Source organism: Salmo salar, chromosome ssa26 (genome assembly GCF_905237065.1).
Source record: "Salmo salar chromosome ssa26, Ssal_v3.1, whole genome shotgun sequence".
NCBI lineage: Eukaryota > Metazoa > Chordata > Actinopteri > Salmoniformes > Salmonidae > Salmo > Salmo salar.
In genome coordinates, this window is record NC_059467.1 from 35,502,858 (window position 1) to 35,516,997 (window position 14,140).

Sequence of the window (14,140 nt, forward strand, 5' to 3'; positions counted from 1 at the left end):
AATAACATAGGTCTCATTGTAATAGCATAGACCTCAGTGTAGTAACATAGGTCTCAGTGTAATAACATAGGTCTCAGTGTAATAACATAGGACTCAGTGTAATACCATAGGTCTCAGTGTAATACCATAGGTCTCAGTGTAATAACATAGGTCTCAGTGTAATATCATAGACCTCAGTGTAATAACATAGGTCTCAGTGGAATATCATAGGTCTCAGTGTAATAACATAGGTCTCAGTGTAATAACATAGGCCTCAGTGTAATAACATAGGTCTCAGTGTAATATCATAGGTCTCAGTGTAATAACATAGACCTCAGTGTAATAACATAGGTCTCAGTGTAATATCATAGACCTCAGTGTAATAACATAGGTCTCAGTGTAATATCATAGGTCTCAGTGTAATAACATAAGACTCAGTGTAATTACATAGGTCTCAGTGTAATACCATAGACCTCAGTGTAATAACATAGACCTCAGTGTAATAACATCGGTCTCAGTGTAATATCATAGGTCTCAGTGTAATAACATAGGTCTCAGTGTAATAACATAGGTCTCAGTGTAATAACATAGGTCTCAGTGTAATATCATAGACCTCAGTGTAATAACATAGGTCTCAGTGTAATATCATAGGTCTCAGTGTAATAACATAGGTCTCAGTGTAATATCATAGACCTCAGTGTAATAACATAGGTCTCAGTGTAATATCATAGGTCTCAGTGTAATAACATCGGTCTCAGTGTAATATCATAGGTCTCAGTGTAATATCATAGACCTCAGTGTAATAACATAGGTCTCAGTGTAATATCATAGACCTCAGTGTAATAACATAGGTCTCAGTGTAATATCATAGGTCTCAGTGTAATAACATCGGTCTCAGTGTAATATCATAGGTCTCAGTGTAATAACATAGGTCTCAGTGTAATATCATAGGCCTCAGTGTAATAACATAGGTCTCAGTGTAATATCATAGGTCTCAGTGTAATAACATAAGACTCAGTGTAATAACATAGGTCTCAGTGTAATAACATAGGTCTCAGTATAATAACATAGACCTCAGTGTAATAACATCGGTCTCAGTGTAATAACATAGGTCTCAGTGTAATATCATAGGCCTCAGTGTAATAACATAGGTCTCAGTGTAATATCATAGGTCTCAGTGTAATAACATAGGACTCAGTGTAATAACATAGGTCTCAGTGTAATAACATAGGTCTCAGTATAATAACATAGACCTCAGTGTAATAACATCGGTCTCAGTGTAATATCATAGGTCTCAGTGTAATAACATCGGTCTCAGTGTAATATTATAGGTCTCAGTGTAATAACATAGGTCTCAGTGTAATAACATAGGCCTCAGTGTAATATCATAGGCCTCAGTGTAATAACATAGGCCTCAGTGTAATAACATAGGTCTCAGTGTAATAACATAGGTCTCAGTGTAATACCATAGACCTCAGTGTAATAACATAGACCTCAGTGTAATAACATCGGTCTCAGTGTAATATCATAGGTCTCAGTGTAATAACATAGGTCTCAGTGTAATAACATAGGTCTCAGTGTAATAACATAGGTCTCAGTGTAGTAACATAGGTCTCAGTGTAATAACATAGACCTCAGTGTAATAACATAGACCTCAGTGTAATATCATAGGTCTCAGTGTAATAACATAGGTCTCAGTGTAATAACATAGGTCTCAGTGTAATACCATAGACCTCAGTGTAATATCATAGGTCTCAGTGTAATAACATAGGTCTCAGTGTAATATCATAGGTCTCAGTGTAATAACATAGACCTCAGTGTAATATCATAGGTCTCAGTGTAATAACATAGGTCTCAGTGTAATAACATAGACCTCAGTGTAATAACATCGGTCTCAGTGTAATATCATAGGTCTCAGTGTAATATCATAGACCTCAGTGTAATAACATAGGTCTCAGTGTAATAACATAGACCTCAGTGTAATAACATCGGTCTCAGTGTAATATCATAGGTCTCAGTGTAATATCATAGACCTCAGTGTAATAACATCGGTCTCAGTGTAATATCATAGGTCTCAGTGTAATATCATAGACCTCAGTGTAATAACATAGGTCTCAGTGTAATAACATAGACCTCAGTGTAATAACATCGGTCTCAGTGTAATATCATAGGTCTCAGTGTAATATCATAGGTCTCAGTGTAATAACATAGGTCTCAGTGAAATAACATAGGTCTCAGTGTAATAACATAGGTCTCAGTGTAATAACATAGGTCTCATTGTAATAGCATAGACCTCAGTGTAGTAACATAGGTCTCAGTGTAATAACATAGGTCTCAGTGTAATAACATAGGACTCAGTGTAATACCATAGGTCTCAGTGTAATACCATAGGTCTCAGTGTAATAACATAGGTCTCAGTGTAATATCATAGACCTCAGTGTAATAACATAGGTCTCAGTGTAATATCATAGGTCTCAGTGTAATAACATAGGTCTCAGTGTAATAACATAGGTCTCAGTGTAATATCATAGGTCTCAGTGTAATAACATAGACCTCAGTGTAATAACATAGGTCTCAGTGTAATATCATAGACCTCAGTGTAATAACATAGGTCTCAGTGTAATATCATAGGTCTCAGTGTAATAACATAAGACTCAGTGTAATTACATAGGTCTCAGTGTAATACCATAGACCTCAGTGTAATAACATAGGTCTCAGTGTAATAACATCGGTCTCAGTGTAATATCATAGGTCTCAGTGTAATAACATAGGTCTCAGTGTAATAACATAGGTCTCAGTGTAATAACATAGGTCTCAGTGTAATATCATAGACCTCAGTGTAATAACATAGGTCTCAGTGTAATATCATAGGTCTCAGTGTAATAACATAGGTCTCAGTGTAATATCATAGACCTCAGTGTAATAACATAGGTCTCAGTGTAATATCATAGGTCTCAGTGTAATAACATCGGTCTCAGTGTAATATCATAGGTCTCAGTGTAATATCATAGACCTCAGTGTAATAACATAGGTCTCAGTGTAATATCATAGACCTCAGTGTAATAACATAGGTCTCAGTGTAATATCATAGGTCTCAGTGTAATAACATCGGTCTCAGTGTAATATCATAGGTCTCAGTGTAATAACATAGGTCTCAGTGTAATATCATAGGCCTCAGTGTAATAACATAGGTCTCAGTGTAATATCATAGGTCTCAGTGTAATAACATAAGACTCAGTGTAATAACATAGGTCTCAGTGTAATAACATAGGTCTCAGTATAATAACATAGACCTCAGTGTAATAACATCGGTCAAGTGTAATAACATAGGTCTCAGTGTAATATCATAGGCCTCAGTGTAATAACATAGGTCTCAGTGTAATATCATAGGTCTCAGTGTAATAACATAAGACTCAGTGTAATAACATAGGTCTCAGTGTAATAACATAGGTCTCAGTATAATAACATAGACCTCAGTGTAATAACATCGGTCTCAGTGTAATATCATAGGTCTCAGTGTAATAACATAGGTCTCAGTGTAATAACATAGGTCTCAGTGTAATAACATAGGTCTCATTGTAATAGCATAGACCTCAGTGTAGTAACATAGGTCTCAGTGTAATAACGTAGGTCTCAGTGTAATAACGTAGGACTCAGTGTAATACCATAGGTCTCAGTGTAATACCATAGGTCTCAGTGTAATAACATAGGTCTCAGTGTAATATCATAGACCTCAGTGTAATAACATAGGTCTCAGTGGAATATCATAGGTCTCAGTGTAATAACATAGGTCTCAGTGTAATAACATAGGCCTCAGTGTAATAACATAGGTCTCAGTGTAATATCATAGGTCTCAGTGTAATAACATAGACCTCAGTGTAATAACATAGGTCTCAGTGTAATAACATAGGTCTCAGTGTAATATCATAGGTCTCAGTGTAATAACATAAGACTCAGTGTAATAACATAGGTCTCAGTGTAATAACATAGGTCTCAGTGTAATAACATAGACCTCAGTGTAATAACATCGGTCTCAGTGTAATATCATAGGTCTCAGTGTAATAACATAGGTCTCAGTGTAATAACATAGGTCTCAGTGTAATAACATAGGTCTCATTGTAATAGCATAGACCTCAGTGTAGTAACATAGGTCTCAGTGTAATAACATAGGTCTCAGTGTAATAACATAGGACTCAGTGTAATACCATAGGTCTCAGTGTAATACCATAGGTCTCAGTGTAATAACATAGGTCTCAGTGTAATATCATAGACCTCAGTGTAATAACATAGGTCTCAGTGGAATATCATAGGTCTCAGTGTAATAACATGGGTCTCAGTGTAATAACATAGGCCTCAGTGTAATAACATAGGTCTCAGTGTAATATCATAGGTCTCAGTGTAATAACATAGACCTCAGTGTAATAACATAGGTCTCAGTGTAATATCATAGACCTCAGTGTAATAACATAGGTCTCAGTGTAATATCATAGGTCTCAGTGTAATAACATAGGTCTCAGTGTAATAACATAGGTCTCAGTGTAATACCATAGTCCTCAGTGTAATAACATAGACCTCAGTGTAATAACATCGGTCTCAGTGTAATATCATAGGTCTCAGTGTAATAACATAGGTCTCAGTGTAATAACATAGGTCTCAGTGTAATAACATAGGTCTCAGTGTAATATCATAGACCTCAGTGTAATAACATAGGTCTCAGTGTAATATCATAGGTCTCAGTGTAATAACATAGGTCTCAGTGTAATATCATAGACCTCAGTGTAATAACATAGGTCTCAGTGTAATATCATAGGTCTCAGTGTAATAACATCGGTCTCAGTGTAATATCATAGGTCTCAGTGTAATATCACAGACCTCAGTGTAATAACATAGGTCTCAGTGTAATATCATAGACCTCAGTGTAATAACATAGGTCTCAGTGTAATATCATAGGTCTCAGTGTAATAACATCGGTCTCAGTGTAATATCATAGGTCTCAGTGTAATAACATAGGTCTCAGTGTAATAACATAGGCCTCAGTGTAATATCATAGGCCTCAGTGTAATAACATAGGCCTCAGTGTAATAACATAGGTCTCAGTGTAATAACATAGGTCTCAGTGTAATACCATAGACCTCAGTTTAATAACATAGACCTCAGTGTAATAACATCGGTCTCAGTGTAATATCATAGGTCTCAGTGTAATAACATAGGTCTCAGTGTAATAACATAGGTCTCAGTGTAATAACATAGGTCTCAGTGTAATAACATAGACCTCAGTGTAGTAACATAGGTCTCAGTGTAATAACATAGGTCTCATTGTAATAGCATAGACCTCAGTGTAGTAACATAGGTCTCAGTGTAATAACATAGGTCTCAGTGTAATAACATAGGACTCAGTGTAATACCATAGGTCTCAGTGTAATACCATAGGTCTCAGTGTAATAACATAGGTCTCAGTGTAATATCATAGACCTCAGTGTAATAACATAGGTCTCAGTGGAATATCATAGGTCTCAGTGTAATAACATAGGTCTCAGTGTAATAACATAGGCCTCAGTGTAATAACATAGGTCTCAGTGTAATATCATAGGTCTCAGTGTAATAACATAGACCTCAGTGTAATAACATAGGTCTCAGTGTAATATCATAGACCTCAGTGTAATAACATAGGTCTCAGTGTAATATCATAGGTCTCAGTGTAATAACATAAGACTCAGTGTAATTACATAGGTCTCAGTGTAATAACATAGACCTCAGTGTAATAACATCGGTCTCAGTGTAATATCATAGGTCTCAGTGTAATATCATAGGTCTCAGTGTAATAACATAGGTCTCAGTGTAATAACATAGGTCTCAGTGTAATAACATAGGTCTCATTGTAATAGCATAGACCTCAGTGTAGTAACATAGGTCTCAGTGTAATAACATAGGTCTCAGTGTAATAACATAGGACTCAGTGTAATAACATAGGTCTCAGTGTAATATCATAGGTCTCAGTGTAATAACATAGGTCTCAGTGTAATAACATAGGCCTCAGTGTAATAACATAGGTCTCAGTGTAATATCATAGGTCTCAGTGTAATAACATAGACCTCAGTGTAATAACATAGGTCTCAGTGTAATATCATAGACCTCAGTGTAATAACATAGGTCTCAGTGTAATATCATAGGTCTCAGTGTAATAACATAGGTCTCAGTGTAATAACATAGGTCTCAGAGTAATACCATAGACCTCAGTGTAATAACATAGACCTCAGTGTAATAACATCGGTCTCAGTGTAATATCATAGGTCTCAGTGTAATAACATAGGTCTCAGTGTAATAACATAGGTCTCAGTGTAATAACATAGGTCTCAGTGTAATATCATAGACCTCAGTGTAATAACATAGGTCTCAGTGTAATATCATAGGTCTCAGTGTAATAACATAGGTCTCAGTGTAATATCATAGACCTCAGTGTAATAACATAGGTCTCAGTGTAATATCATAGGTCTCAGTGTAATAACATCGGTCTCAGTGTAATATCATAGGTCTCAGTGTAATATCATAGACCTCAGTGTAATAACATAGGTCTCAGTGTAATATCATAGACCTCAGTGTAATAACATAGGTCTCAGTGTAATATCATAGGTCTCAGTGTAATAACATCGGTCTCAGTGTAATATCATAGGTCTCAGTGTAATAACATAGGTCTCAGTGTAATATCATAGGCCTCAGTGTAATAACATAGGTCTCAGTGTTATATCATAGGTCTCAGTGTAATAACATAAGACTCAGTGTAATAACATAGGTCTCAGTGTAATAACATAGGTCTCAGTGTAATAACATAGACCTCAGTGTAATAACATCGGTCTCAGTGTAATATCATAGGTCTCAGTGTAATATCATAGGTCTCAGTGTAATAACATAGGTCTCAGTGTAATAACATAGGTCTCAGTGTAATAACATAGGTCTCATTGTAATAGCATAGACCTCAGTGTAGTAACATAGGTCTCAGTGTAATAACATAGGTCTCAGTGTAATAACATAGGACTCAGTGTAATAACATAGGTCTCAGTGGAATATCATAGGTCTCAGTGTAATAACATAGGTCTCAGTGTAATAACATAGGCCTCAGTGTAATAACATAGGTCTCAGTGTAATATCATAGGTCTCAGTGTAATAACATAGACCTCAGTGTAATAACATAGGTCTCAGTGTAATATCATAGACCTCAGTGTAATAACATAGGTCTCAGTGTAATATCATAGGTCTCAGTGTAATAACATAGGTCTCAGTGTAATAACATAGGTCTCAGAGTAATACCATAGACCTCAGTGTAATAACATAGACCTCAGTGTAATAACATCGGTCTCAGTGTAATATCATAGGTCTCAGTGTAATAACATAGGTCTCAGTGTAATAACATAGGTCTCAGTGTAATAACATAGGTCTCAGTGTAATATCATAGACCTCAGTGTAATAACATAGGTCTCAGTGTAATATCATAGGTCTCAGTGTAATAACATAGGTCTCAGTGTAATATCATAGACCTCAGTGTAATAACATAGGTCTCAGTGTAATATCATAGGTCTCAGTGTAATAACATCGGTCTCAGTGTAATATCATAGGTCTCAGTGTAATATCATAGACCTCAGTGTAATAACATAGGTCTCAGTGTAATATCATAGGTCTCAGTGTAATAACATAGGTCTCAGTGTAATAACATAGGCCTCAGTGTAATAACATAGGTCTCAGTGTAATAACATAGACCTCAGTGTAATATCATAGGTCTCAGTGTAATAACATAGGTCTCAGTGTAATACCATAGGTCTCAGTGTAATAACATAGACCTCAGTGTAATAACATAGGTCTCAGTGTAATAACATAGGACTCAGTGTAATACCATAGGACTCAATGTAATAACATAGACCTCAGTGTAATAACATAGGTCTCAGTGTAATATCATAGGACTCAGTGTAATAACATAGGTCTCAATGTAATATCATAGACCTCAGTGTAATAACATAGGTCTCAGTGTAATACCATAGACCTCAGTGTAATATCATAGGTCTCAGTGTAATAACATAGGACTCAGTGTAATATCATAGGTCTCAGTGTAATATCATAGGACTCAGTGTAATAACATAGACCTCAGTGTAATAACATAGGTCTCAGTGTAATAACATAGGTCTCAGTGTAATATCATAGGCCTCAGTGTAATACCATAGACCTCAGTGTAATAACATAGGTCTCAGTGTAATAACATAGACCTCAGTGTAATAACATAGGTCTCAGTGTAATAACATAGGTCTCAGTGTAATACCATAGACCTCAGTGTAATAACATAGGTCTCAGTGTAATAACATAGACCTCAGTGTAATACCATAGACCTCAGTGTAATAACATAGGTCTCAATTTCAATAACATAGACCTCAGTGTAATAACATAGGTCTCAGTGTAATAACATAGGTCTCAGTGTAATAACATAGGCCTCAGTGTAATATCATAGGCCTCAGTGTAATACCATAGACCTCAGTGTAATAACATAGGTCTCAGTGTAATAACATAGACCTCAGTGTAATAACATAGACCTCAGTGTAATAACATAGGTCTCAGTGTAATAACATAGGTCTCAGTGTAATACCATAGGACTCAGTGTAATACCATAGACCTCAGTGTAATAACATAGGTCTCAGTGTAATAACATAGACCTCAGTGTAATACCATAGACCTCCGTGTAATAACATAGACCTCAGTGTAATAACATAGACCTCAGTGTAATAACATAGGTCTCAGTGTAATAACATAGACCTCAGTGTAATAACATAGGTCTCAGTGTAATAACATAGGTCTCAGTGTAATATCATAGGCCTCAGTGTAATACCATAGACCTCAGTGTAATAACATAGGTCTCAGTGTAATAACATAGACCTCAGTGTAATAACATAGACCTCAGTGTAATAACATAGGTCTCAGTGTAATAACATAGGTCTCAGTGTAATACATAGACCTCAGTGTATAACATGGTCTCAGTGTAATAACATAGACCTCAGTGTAATAACATAGACCTCATATAACATAGGTCTCAGTGTAATAACATAGGTCTCAGTGTAATAACATAGGACTCAGTGTAATACCATAGACCTCAGTGTAATAACATAGGTCTCAGTGTAATAACATAGACCTCAGTGTAATACCATAGACCGCAGTGTAATAACATAGGTCTCAGTGTAATAACATAGACCTCAGTGTAATAACATAGGTCTCAGTGTAATAACATAGGTCTCAGTGTAACATCATAGACCTCAGTGTAATACGATAGACCTCAGTGTAATACCATAGACCTCAGTGTAATAACATAGGTCTCAGTGTAATAACATAGACCTCAGTGTAATAACATAGGTCTCAGTGTAACATCATAGACCTCAGTGTAATACCACACATAATAGTAGTGTGTTGCTTACGTTTCATGCGTGCCGAAGAAAAATATGGGATATTTATTAGCAGGTGGCTTGACAGCTCCCTCTGGAAGTTCATCAATCTAATGAGGGGGGATGTAGAGAATGAGTGTGAGAGAGAGAGAGAGAGAGAGAGAGAGAGAGAGAGAGAGAGAGAGAGAGAGACTGTTATAACACTCAAGTCAGATGTATCTGTTCATGGGATCTCAAAAACGAACCCATAATACAAACTGCAACAGTGTATGTGAACTGCATTGTTAACACACTTTAATATTTCAGTAAACAGTAATATCATATCTTCAATGTTGTATGTTGGCTACATATTCCAAACAACAGAAATAAGAGTGTAAAGTGTCAGTATCTTGAAACAATGTTGCAGATGCTAGAACACTTGAGGCCAACAGCGTAATCAGAAGCTTACAATGTAACATTGTTGTTGGAAAGGGCTCACACTCACCCGGTTACCTCAGGTCAAGTCTGACTGACTGTAAAGGCTAGCTCTAGTAGGCTACACCAAATCGGCGAGTTGCTACAGTAGCTAATTACTCTATAGGCCTATACAATTACAACCGCTTTGCATTCAAGGGAATTTGTGGAATGTGGAAAATGAATAGTAAAAACAGTACGTAAGGAAGAGACGGATTCAAAAATAGACGTAGTAGCACACCATTCAATAGCGCCCTCATTTCCTGACTGGGAAACACAGGGAAAATGTAAAGGATGGTAAACATAACAATGACTTGTTATTGTGGTTTGCAGCGTATAAAATAGCGAGCAGCAATAGCTGTGTATGTGATGAAGGTAGGCACACTGTGAACTGAGCACTTTGCTGCGAAAGACAGACACGCAAGGTGAAGGTGGCGGCAAGAGCCCATCGCGTATATCCCAAAGCATCGGCGGTATTGTCTCAGGCAACCCCGCCTCCCTGCTTTTCAGCTCGGCTGCATCACCTACTCACCCTCGCTGGCCAGTGTGGGTATCCCTTCATCTTCGCAAAAACCAAATCTCCTGCCTTGTACTCCCGTGGCCGTGGACGAGCCATAATGACTGTGTGCCAGCCTACTCCAATTTGAGATGAAAATAAATGAAGGTGTTTTAGTTCGGCCCTCAACAGAGATGGGAATTATCGACCATCAATGTTTTGATAGCAAGACTGCAGTTTACACGTAAATAAATAATTAAAGCAAAGGATAAGGCCTGGAAACGGTGCCTCATGCACAAAAATGTGTAGATCAGCGCAAGAATACAGGTACAAAACCTAAATCCCAACGTCGAGAAGCTGTCACTGTAGTCTTTAGAGAGTGTTAATAATAATAATAATTTTAAAAAACGTCCTCAATAGTGGATGTATTAATTTAAAAAGGACAGCGGCATGGAGAACATGGACTCTCACCAAAATTAGGCTACTCCTCAAATAGAGACAGAAAATATGGGTAATTCCTAGACTACATGACCAATTTCTTGCCTGTCCTTGCAAAGAGGCACAATTTAAAATGCAGTATTGTTTTCAATTACAGCCTACATTTTGAGTAGCCTGCAGGCTACTTAAATATGCTAAATAAATTATGGCAGAAAATAGGTCTGCCAGTGCCATAGGTGTCAAACTAACCCTAATACTGCCAAAGTATATGCAGCAATATACTACCTTGTGCAAAGAACACCGCGATTAAAGAGTCTGTAAGGAACTTTTGCTTCTGGGGGAGCTATTGATCCAAAAGGGGCCACTTAAAGAAATTCTGCCCAGATTATCTCATTGGATAGAAAGGGGCACACCTTCCCATGAACATGAGCAAAAGATACAGTATATAGAGTGCCACAGTATGAGTCATAATACCCATAAAACCTAGCGGTCAAACAGGGAAATGGCTCCAATAATTTCCCCGCCATTTCTTTTTCCCTTGGGGGTATTTAGAAACATTTAAAATAAGGGCTGTGTAAATCTCTCTAGGACAAGGTATATGTGCCTGTATTTACCCCCCACAAATGAAACGCTAATTAGCTTATCATAAAGAACTACAAATGCCAAAAAGGTACGAATCTCTGGATGAACTATCTAATGTTAGCTAAGTGTAGTAATGGCTAATTTAGCTGCATTTCTTTAAATGGACAATTCTTTGAACTGTCTTGTGCAAGTTTTAAATTGACACAATACCTGTTAGCAAAGGTGTCAGCTAGAGATGACGTGCTGGAGCTTGCAGGGATTTGTAATCTTGCATGACATCTACTTTGATGCTAATTAGCATGTTCAAATCTGAGAGGAAATAGAGCCGAATAAATATATTTATAAAAGTCACCTTGTAAGCCTACACAAAACACAACCCTTATTTTTAAGTGTTTCTAACATCCCCTATGGAAAAAATGAATGGTGGAAAAACGATGTTTATTTTTATTTATTTTTTATTCCAGATTAAAATGATCCTGTGATCAGGTTGGGTTTTTGGTTAAAGCATATATTGTGTTTCGGATTTAGGCCTATTCTGAATGGTTTAAGTGCTAGAAAGAAAAGTGTTTATATGTAGAGTTTACAATGAACTATAACATATGTCCACATAGGTTGTGTTTAATGGGGAAGGCACATGTACATCTAGCCATATAAAGATTAAGAGAGGAAGTCCCACTCATCGAAAGATGTTCACTACAATCCAAGGTTGCATAAATTCATGTTCAAACTCAAGAGGCAAATCTGAATCATGTGCATATATGTTTCAACCAGCAGATGGTAGTAAAACCTAAGCAATGCCAGAGAACCAAACCCTCAAGGATCAGCCAGGGCAGGTTCCCAGGGGTGTTTCAGTTCGATTCAACATTTGTTACGTTGCGTGACGGTTTGTACTGAACGACACGTTTCCCCAAAATGTTCGTCAACTTTCTTGAACAGACTTTGAGGTATATTTGCTCAGTTTGGTGGGTGTGTCGGAGTGTGGCTTGAAACAATGAGTGACGTTTGCCTATTTAAAGGGCAGCCGTGCATTTTGAACCCACAACCCAACCACTCCCGTTTTTTAACTGGCCATACAGAACAGCACCGTTTCCGTTTAATTGAACAGTTGCACTCCGTTTTTTTGTACTGAACGCAGCCCAAATGATAACGGTGCGGTTCCCGGACACAGATTAAGCACAGTCAAAGATTGTCTATCATATTGACAAGATAGTTGATTGACCACTCTAACAATGGAAATACATGTCCTCAAATATGGAAGGCAGGTAGGCAGGAGGCGAGATCTGGTGGGACCATTCTAGCCAATGAGAGGGCAGATACGTGTGCACAGTCAATAGAGATAGAGGAAACTGAGCTGCACTTCCTAACCTCCTGCCCAATGTATGACCATATTAGAGACACATATTTCCCTCAGATTACACAGATCCACAAAGAATTCGAAAAACAAAACCGATTTTGATAAACTTCCATATCTACTGGGTGAAATACCACAGTGTGCCATCACAGCAGCAAGATTTGTGACCTGTTGCCTCAAGAAAAGGTCAACCAGTGAAGAACAAACACCATTGTAAATACAACCCATATTTATGCTTATTTATTTTCCCTTTTGTACTTTAACCATATGTACATTGTTACAACACTGTATATATACATAATATGACATTTGTAATGTCTTTATTCTTTTGGAACTTCTGTGAGTGTAATGTTTACTGTTCATTTTTATTGTTTATTTCACTTGTGTATATTATCTACTTCACTTGCTTTGGCAATGTTAACACATGTTTCCCATGCCAATAAAGCCCCTTGAATTGAATTGAGAGATAGAGGACTCATCGTTGTATCTGTGCCATTAAAGCGTCTGTGACAGCATGGGCAGCATCATTGAGGCTGTTTTCTTCTTCTTCATTGGCTGATTGCTCCCCACTCATAGGTATCCCCACCCATTTGACTAATTCAAAATGGTCGAAGCCCTCAATGGCAATGGCCATGTTAAAACAAGTTATATCTATGACGAGTCCTCTATCTATCTCTATGACAACAGACACAATTCTGATAAAAAGTTGTTTTTCTTAAAGTTGCCGAAATTCCACGTGCGTCCACTTATATCAGTGCATTCCTTGTAACAACCTAACCATTACAAAACGTATATTCGATCAAATAAGCCATACATAGCTAAATATATATATTTTAACCAAATTCGGCACTCTCTCATTGACCCCCATACAAAATTGTCTCACTTCGTGGGTTTATTTTTCGTGGACAGATTTTGGACAGAGTAAAACCTCCTCTTCCTCTCTGGCATAGTCCTGGACCCACCCTGGAAGTGTTGTTTAGTCCATAACTAGGTGTAAACTGTGACTGTGAAAACTCCTCCAAATGTTTAGCTTTATATTGAACAAAAATATTTACGTAACATGCAACAATTTCCACGATTTTACTGAGTTACAGTTCATATAAGGACATCAGTCAATTGAAATCAATTCATTAGGCCCTAATCTATGAATTTCACATGACTGGGTAGGGGCACAGCCAGTCAGAATGAGTTCTTCCCCACAAAAGGGCTTTATTACAGACAGAAATACTCCTCAGATTCATCAGCTGTCCGGGGGGCTGGTCTCAGACGATCATGCTGTTTAATCAGCTTCTTGATATGCCACACCTGTCAGGTGGATGGATTATCTTGGTAAAGGAGAAATGCTCACTAACAGGGATGTAAACAAATTTGTTCACAAAAATATAGAGAAATAAGATTTTTGCGCGTATGGAACATTTCTGGGATCTT

General features: G+C 37.2%; 1 protein-coding gene across 2 annotated transcripts in view; it reads right to left on the reverse strand.

Annotated features, from left to right (window-relative positions):
- The window catches only part of LOC106587711 (hepatoma-derived growth factor-related protein 3), a 92,396-nt gene extending 81,222 nt beyond the window's left edge, over positions 1–11,174 (reverse strand). The window contains exons 1-3 of one of the 2 annotated variants that reach the window (XM_045708738.1): positions 11,065–11,174; positions 10,378–10,478; positions 9,426–9,502 (exon numbers count right to left, since the gene is read on the reverse strand). In XM_045708738.1, the coding sequence (XP_045564694.1) occupies positions 9,426–9,502; positions 10,378–10,461 (161 nt within the window). In that variant the 5' untranslated portion in view covers positions 10,462–10,478; positions 11,065–11,174. Of the gene's footprint in view, positions 1–9,425; positions 9,503–10,377; positions 11,017–11,064 lie in introns of those variants that run through there. The other variant, XM_045708739.1, reaches the window with a different exon arrangement.
- Between the last annotated feature and the right edge of the window lie 2,966 nt (positions 11,175–14,140).